Raw genomic sequence first — 14,838 nt, 5'->3', positions numbered from 1 at the left:
GTGTGTGTGTGTGTGTGTGTGTGTGTGTGTGTACTTGTTTTTGTGGCCTGGTGTGGACTTGCACCTGATTGCACACCAAACCCGTGGGGACCTCACGTGCGGTGAGGACCTGAGTCCAGGTCCCCAGAGGCACAAGCATTGCAAATGATAGAGAACGCCATTTTAACATGCTAGGCAATGTATCCCGCCAAATCCCTAAAAGTCTTCACGGGGTAGGTTTGGCCGGATTTAAAGTGTGTGTGTGTGTATCTGTGTGTGAACTTATTTTTCAGAGTGCGCCCCTAGTGGTCAATGCTAGAATAAGAGTGTGTGAACTGTGTGTGTACCTGACATAACAGGACCCCACCACACTCAGCCAACCCCCATCCACGCCCACCCACCCCTGACCCGCCTCCAAAAGATTATTAAAAGGTTTGATGAACCCAGAAGAAGTTTCTAGAACAGTGTGTGCACCTGACATATCAGGTCCCCACCACACCCACCCCTCCCCCACCTCCCCACCCCTCCCCCACCTGCAAGAGATCATCGAAGGCCTGATGAATGTGCTGGAAGTCTGGAAGTTTTAAGTAGTGTGTGTGCACCTGACATATGAGGTCCCCACCACACCCACCCCTCCCCCACCTCCAACAAGCTGTCAAAGGGCCTGATGAATCCATTAGAAGTTTCAAGAACTGTGTATGTACCTGACATATCAGGTCCCCACCCCGCAGTTCATCTAGTAACATGTAAAGCTCTTGTTCGCCGCTTGCACTTTGCTATGTTGTAGACCTGATGCCACTCGATAGACTTAGCTCCAGTGTTGTGCATGAACATTCAAAAGAAGTTTCTGTGAACGCTGAACTGAACGCAACACATTTGTAAATAATGAATTTGAACGTGAATTCGCTCAGATTATGGGAAATGAACGACGAACGTCACTGTTGATTATTTTGTCCTGAGAAGTCGAGTGACACTAGAAACAGTAGGCTATGTCGTTGTCACACTCACTGCCCACGGGCGCCACTCCTAAACTACAGCTTTGCACTACTACATTACCCATGATCACGTTACGCATGATGCATTGTACACAGAACTGCTGCTATGTGAATGCAATCGCGGAAAGATTCTGCACTTGTCAGTGATGATAGAGGGATGCATAACGTGTTCAAAGAGCCCTACAGTATGTCACTGAACAGTTCCATCGCTGCAGGTAATGCAGCAGGCAGCCTCCTCCATACTCCCGGTGTAAAAACTACACTCTTCTGCTGTCAGGCATGCACAGCTGACGCATTTATTATTAATTATTAATAAATGCGCGGCCGCATTTATTAGGCGTCGGTAGGCTATCTGCCATAGACCTAAAAGAAATGTATCTGCCCAGCGAAATAAAGCCCAATTTACGGACATTCTCAATTAGATGAGAACAACAGGTGGCTGTAGCCTCAGATTTTCATTCATATGAACTGAATTTGAACTAGTTCAAAATTAAAAATGGTGAACTATGAACGTGAACAGTTCACTTTGCACGTGTGTGAACTGAACTTTGAACTACTGAAGAGTGTGAACGTGCACAACACTGCTTAGCTCTGACAAGATCATATCACAATTGTGTACATTTTTACTCAATTAATTTGATCCACTTAAATTTTGAAATTAGTTTGGAGGCAAGATTGCAAATACACTATACACCATGTTTCTCACTGAAATTATTATTATTATTTATTATTATTATTATTATTATTATTATTATAATTACTATTGAATATATTGGTGAAGTCATAATAGTGGAGATTTTTTAACGGGTAGGCTACATTATATGAGATTAACGTCACACAGCGGCGGCCGCCATTTTAGTTTGGAAAAACTTTGGATTGGACCGAACCAGGTTAATTGGAGAACAGTGCATTCATTCAGCCATTTCGATAAAGCCAGGACACGTGTGACATCTCCAGAAAGTGGTATCGTTTCATCGTGGACGAAATGAGGTAAGATTGGCATCATGTTATGTATATGTCATTATATATTATAAATACTGGCTATTTTGATTGTAGCCTACTGTCATGAGATAATATGTCAATTATGAAGATTATGCATGTTCGTTGACAAAGAAGGGTAGTTGTAGGTGAATGTCAACTAGCAAGCCTTTTGGTTTCTGTTGTAATTAGGCAGGATTAGCAACAATACTCCATGAGTTCTTCGTTTTCACACATAGCCTACTTGAATTGTTAATAGTTTACTATGAACAACTTATTTTGAATGTATTGAGATGACGGCACACATGCTTTGAATGAAAACGCTAACACGTCGCGTTAAAACGCATGGAAAGTTAACTTTACGCACAAGCACATGCACATGCACATGTTCTCGTTGTTAGCCCTCGTGGAAATGTAATTAGCATAATACATCAAATAAGCTGCTTCGTGGACATACATGTCAATGAGTCTGATAGTTTATTTCATTACTCTTCCCATCCGTGATTCATATGCCAGAATGTTGTGTAATCGTGATTTCACGTTATGTGCCACTGTCGGGTAGGCTATGCAACACAGCGGCCTTACTGCACTGGGAGCAAACGAGGAGAGGTCACGAAAGCGCTCAAGCGTGCTACCAATCTTGCAGGCAGGCACGACATTACCCACGTTCTGTCGACGCTTTCAATTTGGTTCGGTCCTCTGGCTACATCGCGCATTGTTAAAAGACGATGACTGTCGTGTTGTATTCATGTGTTGCTTACAATCGTTAATTTGTCTTTACATTTTCCATAGTCCAAAAAAGGTGGCCAAAGAAAGGTTTAAACGTCGCATGGAAAAACTCAGACGACATCATGATGAGTGCACCAGTAAACATTCACCGAAGGTAATGCATTTTAGCCGTATCAATGTCATGCTTTCATTTCAGTAGCTTGTGAAGAATATACTCACACAATCTGATTGAATAAACAAAAGCAGACAAGATAAATATCCATGTAAAATCTAACATTTCATGCATTACACATTTGTTAAAAGACCTATGTATTTCATGCACTTAAAGCAATACTTCACCATTTTTTCATATTGAACTATGTTATTCCCTTAACTAATACGGGTTGATGCATACCTCTCACGTTTCAATGCGTGCACTCACTGGCTCTGGCGCGCGGCACAACTTTGATAGCACTTAGCTAGCCCAATGCATTCATTAGGATCCAAACAGAGATGAAGTTAGAAGCGTCCATACACCTCCATGTTTTCCTATTAAAATACAGTTACACGAGTAGTCACACGACCAAGTATGGTGAGACAAAATAAAACGTGGTGCATTTCTAAGCAGGTAAAGAGGGATAACTATATTGTGTGGCGCAGTAATATCCTCACTTTTTAACTTTCAGTTTCACTTTGGAGTGAGGATATTACTGCACAGAGTCTAAGTGCTCCCAGTATTATTCCGCCACACAATAGTTATCCCTTTTATCTGCTTAGAAATGCACCATGTTTTATTTTGTCTCACCATACTTGGTCGTGTCACTACTCGTGTAACTGTATTTTAATAGGGAAAACATGGAGGTGTTTGGTCACTTCTAACTTCATCTCTGTTTGGATCCTAATGAATGCATTGGGCTAGCTAAGTGCTATCAAAGTTGCGCCGCGCGCCAGAGCCAGTGAGTGCACGCATTGAAACGTGAGAGGTATGTATCAACTCGTCTTAATTAAGCGAACAACATAGTTTAATATGAAAAAACGGTGAAGACTTGCTTTAAAGGGGGGGAAAGGATTTGCATAACTAAAGTTCTGTTATAAACTTATTTCAGATTAAGGAAAGTCAGAAGCAATCACCAAGGTCTGACACCATGACACATCATCAGGACCCAGATGATGAACCCCCACCTCCCTATAATGAAGACACCTTTGCCTTGCAGATGATGTGTGCAGAAGTCTCGGTGGGTTTTTACAAATGTATTATTATTAGTGGTTGGCCGTTATCGGCGTTAACGTGCTGCGTTAACATGCAACTCTTATCGGGCGATGAAAAAAATATCGGCGTTAATCTATTCTCAAAGTTGGGCTGGGAGCTGGGTCTATACTAAGCAAGCTGTGATCACTTTCACCTTGATATTTTAGCGCGAACGGCCAAATGTTTAAGAGTGGCCTTAAAAAAGTATAGGTCGCACTGGTGCACCTGACGCTGATCGGCTACTTTCTTTCACAAGTTTTCATTGTAGACTATGCATGCAACTTTACCAAACAGGGTAGAAGTAACCCCCCTCTCCTTTGCACGCTTTCTCTTGCTCTCCCTCTCCCTCGCTCTCCCGTGCGCGCTCAATGGACACCCGCCCCTCGACATGCACATTTAATCCAAATAAAACATTCACAATCGACTAAACTAGACTAAATGGCCCTCATTTATCAACAGAGCGTAGAAACCAGCGTATATCTGAGCGCAGAAATCATCTTACGACGGGGCTCACTTGTGATTCATCAAACTTTCGTATCACTCCAATTCCAGCGTAAGAATAAACGTGTGTTGATAAATGTGGCGGCTGGAAACAAGCGTGATTTAAGTATCACGCCCCTATTTTATGCTCGTTTTAATGGCCTCGCCCCTAGAATTTACGACCTGAAGGTGCATTATACGTCCAAAAGAGATCATTAGTGATCTCGAGCCACAGTGACGTCCAGCTGAACCTTGTTAATTTTGACAGCTAGAAGCTGTTATCAAGGAAGGCGGGAAACTAGAGCGATTTAAGCGCAACAGACTTTATTTTCGCAGAGAGAACGCATCATACTATAAATACATTAATTACAAAACCGTACGACACTGAAATTTGCCCTTTGAAAATAATTTAAAATATATATGCCTAGGCCTAATTCATGAATGTTGCGTTTGCCAAAGAGAAAGTAATCATCGCCTATTCTAAGCCATGAAATGTGTCAATATAATATGCTACATTACAGCAAATAGGCTGCACATGTACAGGAAAGGTGTTATGTCCGAGATAGTCCATTATTCAACTTTCTAATGCACCGCCGATTTACTGCTGCGCGATGCTATGCCGCCTGAAAAACTTGCGTACGCGAGTTGAGACTAGACTAGATTTCAGCGTAGCCACCCATCACGTTCACATTGATAAATGCCATACTTTGCGTGGAAACAAGCGTACGCCTGTTTTACGCCTGTTTTTGGTCGTACGCTCGTTTGGTAAATGAGGGCCAATGTGTTTTACAAAATAAAAAGCATGCTAAAATGGCTCTTAATTTTTGAAGACCAAAAGGACAGAAATGTCATAACATTATTTTGTGTCGTTTAGTCGCGTTATTATTTTGCAGTGTTTCTGTTTCCTGCGTCTCACTTCTTGGGCGCATCAGGTTGCACAGTCTGATTATCGTACCAGAGGAACAGCGTTTCTCGCGTGGGCCTGTTGGTCATATCCGGTGCTTCTGTCACTCATCTGCTCATATTTGATCATGTAGCAAAGGAGCGGTAGATGTAGGCCTATAGCCTATTGTTCTAATAGCAGCTAAGAAAATATAGGCTACGTTCAGTCCGTTAAAAAGGCAACTCTCTCAGTTAAACTTTACACTAGGCTACTTATGTCACCTCCGCATGTAGATCTAATTCAGATGAACATGTTAACGGGCAACTGCAGATTTGATTAGTGTGTAAGCTTCTGTCCAGCTGATGCTGGCGCTGCCATCTGTACTAGCCTACAATAATAAATCGATAATAAACGATCAGCAACGAAGTTCTAATCATAAGACACATTTTTTAATGCAACCTTGGGTTAGTAGGCTATCTAATGTTGTGTGGGAATTGCAAGAAAACTATTGAAAACAATTCCTTACCAACCACACAAGTGCGCGTGTCGTTTATTTAAACAGTAGGAAAACTCAATCAAAGACGGCGCTGTTCATCAACAAAATCAGCATGGAGTTAAAACGTAATTTAAAGTACCACACATTTAAAGGGGCAGTGATCACTCAAGGCATACAGTAGACCTGTACCACAACTGAGTGATGAACGTGAAATGCTTGTCATAGGCTACAAAACGCTAGCCTGACGAGCCAGACCCACATCAAGATGTAGGGTCTGGGAACTCACCATAGTCAGGGCTCAATCGGAGGGGTGGGATAAACAGTTGTCTTTCAAATTCCATCTCCGCAATAGGATAACGCTAAACGAATCATCTTCTTGTTTTCAAATAGCAGGCTGCGTAACCTTCCCTCTCCACGCAATAGGATAACGCTAAACGAATCATCTGCTTGTTTTCAAATAGCAGGATGCGTTACCGTCGCAACCAGGGGGTCAAGGCTGTGTTGATTAGCTTCGGCAAGTTAGCAAGCGCCATTTTCAATTATGGCGCCTCATGGAGCATTTAGAACCAGCTCCGTGCACGAAAATCCGTGTTGGGCACGAGCTCTCATGCGCGTACATGTTGGTGAACGGGTACCTACAGCCAATCATTACTCCGTGCGACACTCCACTGGACTCAGGTGTGCGTTCCCGAGCAACTTTTTCTGCTTGTTGTTACGCTGCAAGCAAGGTACGTGCATTATCGCCACCCTCTGAATTGGAGGATGACTCTCTTTTTACAGAATGTCCAATAAAGATCAATGTAGGTCCATGCGTCATTTCCAGCTTTGGATCTTTGCGCATGGTCAGAGCCGACTGGCGCTGGATCGGAGCTCCAGTGTTCAATATGGCGTTGACGAAAATTGGCCGGATTTACTAGCCTAGCATCGGCCATTCATTTGTATGGAGGGCGGGACTTAGTCACGCTCTCCAGTTATATATAATACCTCCATGGTCGCAACTTCTGGTTGCATGTCAGTCACCATTATGTTAAGCCCGCCCACCGACTTTATACACACTGTGATTGGATCGCTTGATTTTCCAGCTCTCAGCTCCAAAGCTCTATGGATCGTGCCTAGACTGCCCCGCCAGCCAAATTACATTTCCTGCCGCTAGGGGCGTCTAGATTTCTAGGCTAACAAAACACAGCATTAAGATGACAACTGTGTGTAACCAGACTAACCACGCTTAGGCTACCTAGTTGATGGTGAAATAGCATCCACATTTAAAGCATTCAATAGCCTAAGGAAAACTTGATCAGTCCGTTAAATTGTTCTCAGAAAAGGGACAGCAGGTCTACAGAATATTCCAAATAGTCTAGTTTCCTCTCATGGTGACAGGGGGAGACCAAACTCTGTGTGACATACCTGATTCCAGTCAATGTTAAGTGCTATAATTTAGCCTGTAATATTTGGATTTTATTAATCCATGAAAATTAACCAGAATGTATAATTTCCTATTCAGAATGGACATAGGACCTCATTTCCAGGTTAGCCAGTGTGATATTTATCAGTGGAGACCTTTATCTGCACATTTCATCCAGTCCTTCCAGTTTCAGAGTTCGCTGGTACTAGGTTAGCGCAAGTCAACGGTATTTGCCAGCCTGCCACTAAAAACAGTCTTACCCAGTCTATGGAAGAACAACCCCTTTAAATAGAATTGCATTAATAAAAAGATACTAAAATCCAATTTTCATTGACTAAAACAAGACTAAATGTCATTAGTTTTCATCAACTAAAACTAGACGAAAATAAGACTAAAATGCTCATACTTTTAGTCGACTAAAACTTGACTAGACTAAAAGAGTATGAACGTGACTAAAACTGATAACTAAAATGATAGCTTGACACGAAGACTAGACTAAAACTAAAACCAAAACAGGCCGCCAAAAGCAACACTATTTCCAAGCTCTTAGCCAAACAGTCATTGTCTACACAGAATACATTGGTAAGAATACATACCATGATGTCATCTATTGCATAATTTCTCTGAAGGCAAATATTCTGTGTAGAAGGACAAGTCACTAAAACTATGTCCATAACTGAAGTTTATTTTTGAGGCTCTAATGACGAAAACACTCACAAAATCTGATGTATTAACTAAACAAAAGCAGACCAGATAAATAACTATATAAAATCTAATATTTCATGCATTGCACATGTAAAGCAGACCTATGTATTGCATGCACTTAGAGGGGGGAAGGGGAGGATTTGCATAACTACAGTTCTGTTATAAACTTATTTCAGATTAAGGAAAGTCAGAAGCAATCACCAAGGTCTGACACCATGACACATCATCAGGACCCAGATGATGAACCCCCACCTCCCTACAGTTCTGTTATAAACTTATTTCAGATTAAGGAAAATCAGAAGCAATCACCAAGGTCTGACACCATGACACATCATCAGGACCCAGATGATGAACCCCCACCTCCCTATAATGAAGACACCTTTGCCTTGCAGATGATGTGTACAGAAGTCTTGGTGGGTTTTTACAAATTTATTATTATTATTATTATTATTGTTATTATTATTATAATTATAATTATTATGATGTATAAACTCCGTTGAAAAAACGATGTATGAAAACAGAGTATATCTCAATGTGAACAGGAGGATTCAGAGGAAAAACTAGACAGTTCCACAATGTCAGATGTTTCCAAGCTCTTAGCCAAACAGTCATTGACTACACAGAATTCATTGGTAAGAATTACATACCATGATGTCATCTATAGCATACATGTAATTTCTCTGAAGGGAATATTCTGTGTAGAAGGACAAGTCACTAAAACTATGTCCACTATGTCCATAACTGAAGTTTATTTTTGAGGCTCTAATGACGTAACAAGACTGTCAGCAATTAGCCATTCACTACTCACTATTCTACACACCATCACTCTGACTGCACTGACGGCTGGTTGAAAAATAGTCTTGTTGCTACAGTAGGTGAACTCAGAAATGTTCAGGCCAATGCAGCATCCTGACGTTCTCTATATTTTCCTGCAATTATTCAAATTGAATTTCCTTGCAAGTTAAGAATGATGATGGTACATTGAGTTATTTTAACAGGGTATGTAGTCACAATTGGAACAGGCTGGATGAAAAAAGTACTTGATATTGGTGGTCTCTTTCCAGGACAGTGACGCGGATACAGTTATTCTGGAATTGCCCAGTTCTTCTGCAGCATCAGAAGCCCAAGAAGTTCCAAAGCTAGAGAGGACTGAGAGTGTATTTGTAAGTGTCAGTCTCTCTCTCCCTCGTCATCTCTCTCCCGCAATGATGGCAGGAGAGGAAAGCAGCATACAGAATGAGTGGAATGAGTGTGTGTCAGCATCAGCCTTGAAAACACTGAGGGCAAAGTGGAACTCTCCAGAACTTCTTCCTTTCACAGAAGATGTCAAAAAAATGCATATGCACCTCAACAAGAAAACTAAACAGTATCAGGAAAAAATCAAAGCGGAGAAAAATCAGAAGAATTGGTCACAGCTTGCCCAAGCGACTTTGTGTGAGGTAATCCTATTTAATCGCCGAAGACCTGGAGAAGTCTCAAAAATGAAATTGAACACATTCCTTCTCAGAAACACTTCAGTCTTGCATTCTGATGTTGCTGATGCCTTATCTGAAGTTGAGAAGAAGCTCTGTCAGCATTTCCAACGCATTGAAATCCGAGGTAAGCGAGACCGAAAGGTCCCAATACTCCTGACTCCAGGCATGCTGGATTCCATGGATCTACTTGCAAAGTATCGTCAAACATGTGGTGTACTGGATGAAAATCCTTTTTTTTTTTCGATTCCCATGACTGAGAAATCCTACTACCATGGCACATCTTGTATCAGGAAAGTTGCCCGGGAGTGTGGGGCCAACTATCCAAAGGCTCTTTCATGCACAAAGCTGCGGAAACATGTGGCTACAGTCTCTAAAGTGCTTAATCTGAAGGACACTGAGATGGACCAGTTGGCGGACTTCATGGGACATGACATTCGTGTGCACAGACAGTTTTACAGGTTGCCTGAGGGGACGCTGCAGCTAGCCAAAATCAGCAAGGTGCTGTTAGCCCTTGAACAGGGAAGAGCTGCGGAATTCAAGGGTAAAAACATTGAAGAGATCAACATTGAGCCTTATGGTAAGGCACAAGACATTGCAGCTGTTCTTATATCCAATCACATCTAGTACACAGCTACTTAAGTATACAACTAAAACTTGAATGCATTTCTCTCCACATTGCAGAGAAGCTGAATTTAGTCAGTAACATGTCTGAAAGTGAAGATGAAGAGAGTGACAGCGAGATGCCACAGCCAAAGAACACCAGGCGACCCCAGCGTCCTTCAACATCTACAGGTAAGAACATCTGTGGTCTGATGAAAATTCTAGGCCTAATTCAAACTGTCTTGTCCCTGCAGACTTACAAGTATGCCTTTGTGTATGTGTGTCTTTCAGACGAATGTTTGGTTGACAGCGAGTCTGCAATGCCACAGCCAAAGAAGCGACGACTATCCCCTTCAACATCAACGTCTACAGGTAATGCAATGGCTTTAGGATGATCTTTCCTGCTTCATCATTGCATCAAATCTCCCTCATATTGTTCCTCTGTCTAGTTGACATTAAACATTACATTTTATTTTTCTTGTTTCAATTTAACAAAGTCTAACTGTGTGCAACCTATGTGCAGTATCAATAGGCTGTTGTTGCTACATGTGTTGTATGCTTTTTAATATTTATGTTTTGTGTATGGTATGGCAAAACTCATGAAGTGTTTCTTTTGATTTAATTCCAGAGGAACTTCCCATTAGCGGGAGGTCTACAAAGGGCAGAAGGAAGAAAGGAGGAAAGATGCCTTCAAAGTCAGGTAAAGAACTGTTGATCTGAGAACTTACTTGTGTAGGTACAGTTATGAACTGCAAGAACTTAAGTTGGATTTTGACCAGATGTTTGCTCTAGCATACATTGCTTGTATAGCATATACTATTTAAGTTTTAGCATATGCTATATAAGTTTTGGGGCTAAATGTTGTGATTTTAGGTGGGTCAAAATCCTCAAAAAGGGAGTGGACAGAAGAGGTGAAGGCAGTTGAGGACAGATGCCTATCCACTTCAATATCTTCAATCTCTACAGGTAATGTAGCATTTTACTTCATTGTTGTTTAATTTTATCAATGTCTAACGGTGTGCAATGTATGTGCAGTATCAATAGGCTGTTGTTGCTACATGTTTTGTATGCTTTTATTTTTCTAATGTTTATGTTTTATGTATGCTGTGCCAAAAATCATGAAGTGTTGTGATTTTAGGTGTGTCAAAACCCCCCAAAAGAAAGTGGACAGAAGAAGAGGTGAAGGCAGTTGGGAACAAACTGATGGATTGCATCACATCTGGCAGGGTACCAGGGAAATTGCAATGTGAAGACTGCATCAGGTCAGCTCCTTCAGTTCTTAAGCATAGAACCTGGGAAGCGGTGAAGTTTTACATCAAAAACCGAATAACGGCATACCAGAGGGAATGTGGTAAAAGAAAGTGAAAAAGCCGGCTCGGATCAGTATTATAACTTTTCAGTTTTAGTCACATCTGTTTTTTAACAGACTTGGTTTCTGTTTAGAAGTGTTGTCACATTTCTAATTCTGTTTTTTTTTTTTTTTTAATACATAATTTCTTTCCCACACATAATGGCACCAGATAGTAGTTCAGTTTAGCTCTACCTTACCGATGTGCCTGGACCTTCCCAAATTAAACTAGCTTTTCCATTATTCTCAATAATGTTTTATGTTTATCAATATGGATGCATGTATAACTGCATACCAGAGGGAATGTGGAAAAAGAAAATTAAAGTGAAAATGCTGGCTCGGGTCAGTATTCCAGTTCCAGTCACATAGATGGATTTCGAAAGACTTTGTTTCTGTTAAGAGGTGTTGTAACACATTTCTAATTATCATTTTATATATAAATATAATTTTTTTTCACACATAATGGCACTAGAAAGTAGTTCAGCTCAGCTCGAGTAGCTTACCGATGTGCCTTGACATTATTTAGAATAATGGAAGAGCTAGTTTAATTTGTTTTTTTGTTGATATTGATATGGATGCATGCATGCATTACAGGATTGTTTTATATTATCGAAAACCAATAATGGCATACCCAGAGGGATTGTGGTAGAAGAAAGTTAAAGTAAAAATGCTGGCTCAAATCTGTATTTTTACTTTTCAGTTCCAGTAACATAGTTGGATTTTGAAAAAAAAAAAATGGTTTCCGGTTAGATGTGTTGTCACATTTCTAATGATCTTTTTTTACATACGTATATGTCTTTTTTTTTCTACAAATAATGGCACCGGAGAGTAGTTCAGTTTAGCTCTAGTACCTTACCAATGTGCCTTGACCTTGAATGTGTGAGGATGGTGATGTAGAGAGAGGAGGAGAAGAGTGATGATGGTGATGTAGAGAGAGGAGGAGAAGAAGTGAGGGATGATGGTGATGTAGAGAGGAGGAGAAGAAGTGAGGGATGATGGTGATGTAGAGAGGAGGAGAAGAAGTGAGGGATGATGGTGATGTAGAGAGAGGAGAAGAAGTGAGGGATGATGGTGATGTAGAGAGAGGAGAAGTGAGTGATGATGGTGATGTAGAGAGAGGAGGAGAAGAAGTGAGATGATGGTGATGTAGAGAGAGGAGGGGAAGAAGTGAGTGATGATGGTGATGTAGAGAGAGGAGAAGAAGTGAGTTATGATGGTGATGTAGAGAGAGGAGGAGAAGTGAAGGATGATGGTGATGTACAGAGAGAGGAGGAGAAGAAGTGAGTGATGGTGATGTAGAGAGAGGAGGAGAAGAAGTGAGTGATGATGGTGATGTAGAGAGGAGGAGAAGAAGTGAGGGATGATGGTGATGTAGAGAGGAGGAGAGGAAGTGAGTGATGATGGTGATGTAGAGAGGAGGAGAAGAAGTGAGGGATGATGGTGATGTAGAGAGAGGAGGAGAAGTGAGGGATGATGGTGATGTAGAGAGAGAGGAGGAGAAGAAGTGAGTGATGGTGATGTAGAGAGAGGAGGAGAAGAAGTGAGTGATGATGGTGATGTAGAGAGGAGGAGAGGAAGTGAGTGATGATGGTGATGTAGAGAGGAGGAGAAGAAGTGAGGGATGATGGTGATGTAGAGAGAGGAGGAGAAGTGAGGGATGATGGTGATGTAGAGAGAGAGGAGGAGAAGAAGTGAAGGATGATGGTAATGTAGAGAGAGGAGGAGAAGAAGTGAGATGATGGTGATGTAGAGAGAGGAGGAGAAGAAGTGAGTGATGATGGTGATGTAGAGAGAGGAGGAGAAGTGAGGTATGATGGTGATGTAGAGATAGGAGAAGTGAGGGATGATGATGTAGAGAGGAGGAGAAGTGAGGGATGATGGTGATGTAGAGAGAGAGAGAAGTGAGGGATGATGGTGATGTAGAGAGGAGGAGAAGTGAGGGATGATGATGTAGAGAGGAGGAGAAGAAGTGAAGGATGATGGTGATGTAGAGAGAGGAGGAGAGGAAGTGAGTGATGATGGTGATGTAGAGAGAAGAAGTGAAGGATTATGGTGATGTAGAGAGAGAGGAGGAGAAGAAGTGAGTGATGATGGTGATGTAGAGAGGATGAGAAGAACATTTCTAATTATCTTTTTTTTACATATGTATATTTCTTTTTTTTCTACACATAATGGCACCGGAGAGTAGTTCAGTTTAGCTCTAGTACCTTACCAATGTGCCTTGACCTTCCCAAATTAAACTTTTTCAGCTTTTTCATTATTCTCAATAATGTTTTATGTTGATATCAATATGGATGCATGTATGCATTAAGGTATTGATTTATATTTGTTTATTTTTTTATCTTTTTTCCCCCACATTGCTCTGTGGATTTTTTCTTCCAGTGTTGTTGATTTTAGTCGACTAATTACACACCTTTATACAGTTGGATTTTGAGAAATAAAGTTGCCAAAATATTTATTTGAATGTTGCAATGCATTATTATCACATTTGTTTATTTACAGTTTTTGAGGTGAGGTCCCCATTAGTCACTGTTGAAACACACACACACAGTCACATGACTGCAAATTTACATATTCATATTGCTCATTTAAATATTTTGAGGTGAGGTCCCCACTGGTAACCTTTGAGACACACACAGTCACATGATCAATTTGCATATTAAAGTATGACATCACAGGTCCCCTCGAGGGTCTTCTACCAGACCAGGGTCCTCAGCAGGTGGTAAAATGTCAGGTCAGTCTTCTGAGGGTCAGACTCAAATTTTCAAGTGATGGCTGTTATATCAGCTGCACATGGAGTGTGGATCAGTTTCTGCCTTGTCTGTAGACCACTCAGAAAGGTTGGTTCCCACCAGGGTACATTTTGTCATGTGTCCCCGCCGAGTAGCAAAAACAGGTATGTGTGTGTGTGTGTGTGTGTGTGTGTGTGTGTGTGTGAATATCACCTTAGGGCCAAACTGAGAGGGGGTTTATCAGAAGTGCGTTTAAAATAAAAAAGAAATTCCAAGTAGCCAATGATACAGTACTTTATGTTTGGTCCTGTCGGAGACCGTGGCAGACACTTGCTCTCACACATCTCCATAAAGGGTTACTTCATCAAGATAATACAGCTAGAGTAGCCTACTTCAAGAGAGATCACATCATTCACTTTGTTTAACAAATCCACCTCAGATTATAGAGCAAATAGAGGAGTCATCTTTTTCATGTAACGTAACTAAACAGTTGTGTCTCCCCCCCTCTCCTCTCACCTTCCACACCCCACAGCCCCCCACCCCTTCCTGCCCCCACCACACACTCACCCAATCATAACCCCCGGGCCCGGCACCCAAAACAGTTCCGCAGAAGCCTTTCATGTGTGCTGAGCAGGGTATTTCCTGAGCTCTGCTACCGTAAGTGCCAGCATCACACACAGGTGAACTACAAAACAGGCCTACAAACTAAACACTGAAGCGAAACTGTGGGTCCTTACAACTTCTAATTTCACACTGAACTGGTGGGGCAGTTGAAGAGAGCAGACCTGTGCTTATGTCAAAATGCCAT

General features: G+C 41.4%; 1 protein-coding gene across 1 annotated transcript; it reads left to right on the top strand.

Annotated features, from left to right (window-relative positions):
- Window positions 1-9,749: 9,749 nt before the first annotated feature.
- On the top strand, window positions 9,750-11,521 carry LOC134101218 (uncharacterized). Its single transcript, XM_062554814.1, has 6 exons — window positions 9,750-9,927; window positions 10,032-10,142; window positions 10,242-10,322; window positions 10,579-10,650; window positions 10,824-10,916; window positions 11,089-11,521. The coding sequence occupies exons 1-6, from the start codon at window positions 9,750-9,752 to the stop codon at window positions 11,313-11,315; spliced, it is 762 nt and encodes a 253-aa protein (XP_062410798.1). The 3' UTR covers window positions 11,316-11,521.
- The last annotated feature ends 3,317 nt before the right edge of the window (window positions 11,522-14,838 follow it).

This window comes from Sardina pilchardus, chromosome 14 (assembly GCF_963854185.1).
Source record: "Sardina pilchardus chromosome 14, fSarPil1.1, whole genome shotgun sequence".
Taxonomy (NCBI): domain Eukaryota; kingdom Metazoa; phylum Chordata; class Actinopteri; order Clupeiformes; family Clupeidae; genus Sardina; species Sardina pilchardus.
This window is presented reverse-complemented; position numbering and strand designations above follow the sequence as displayed.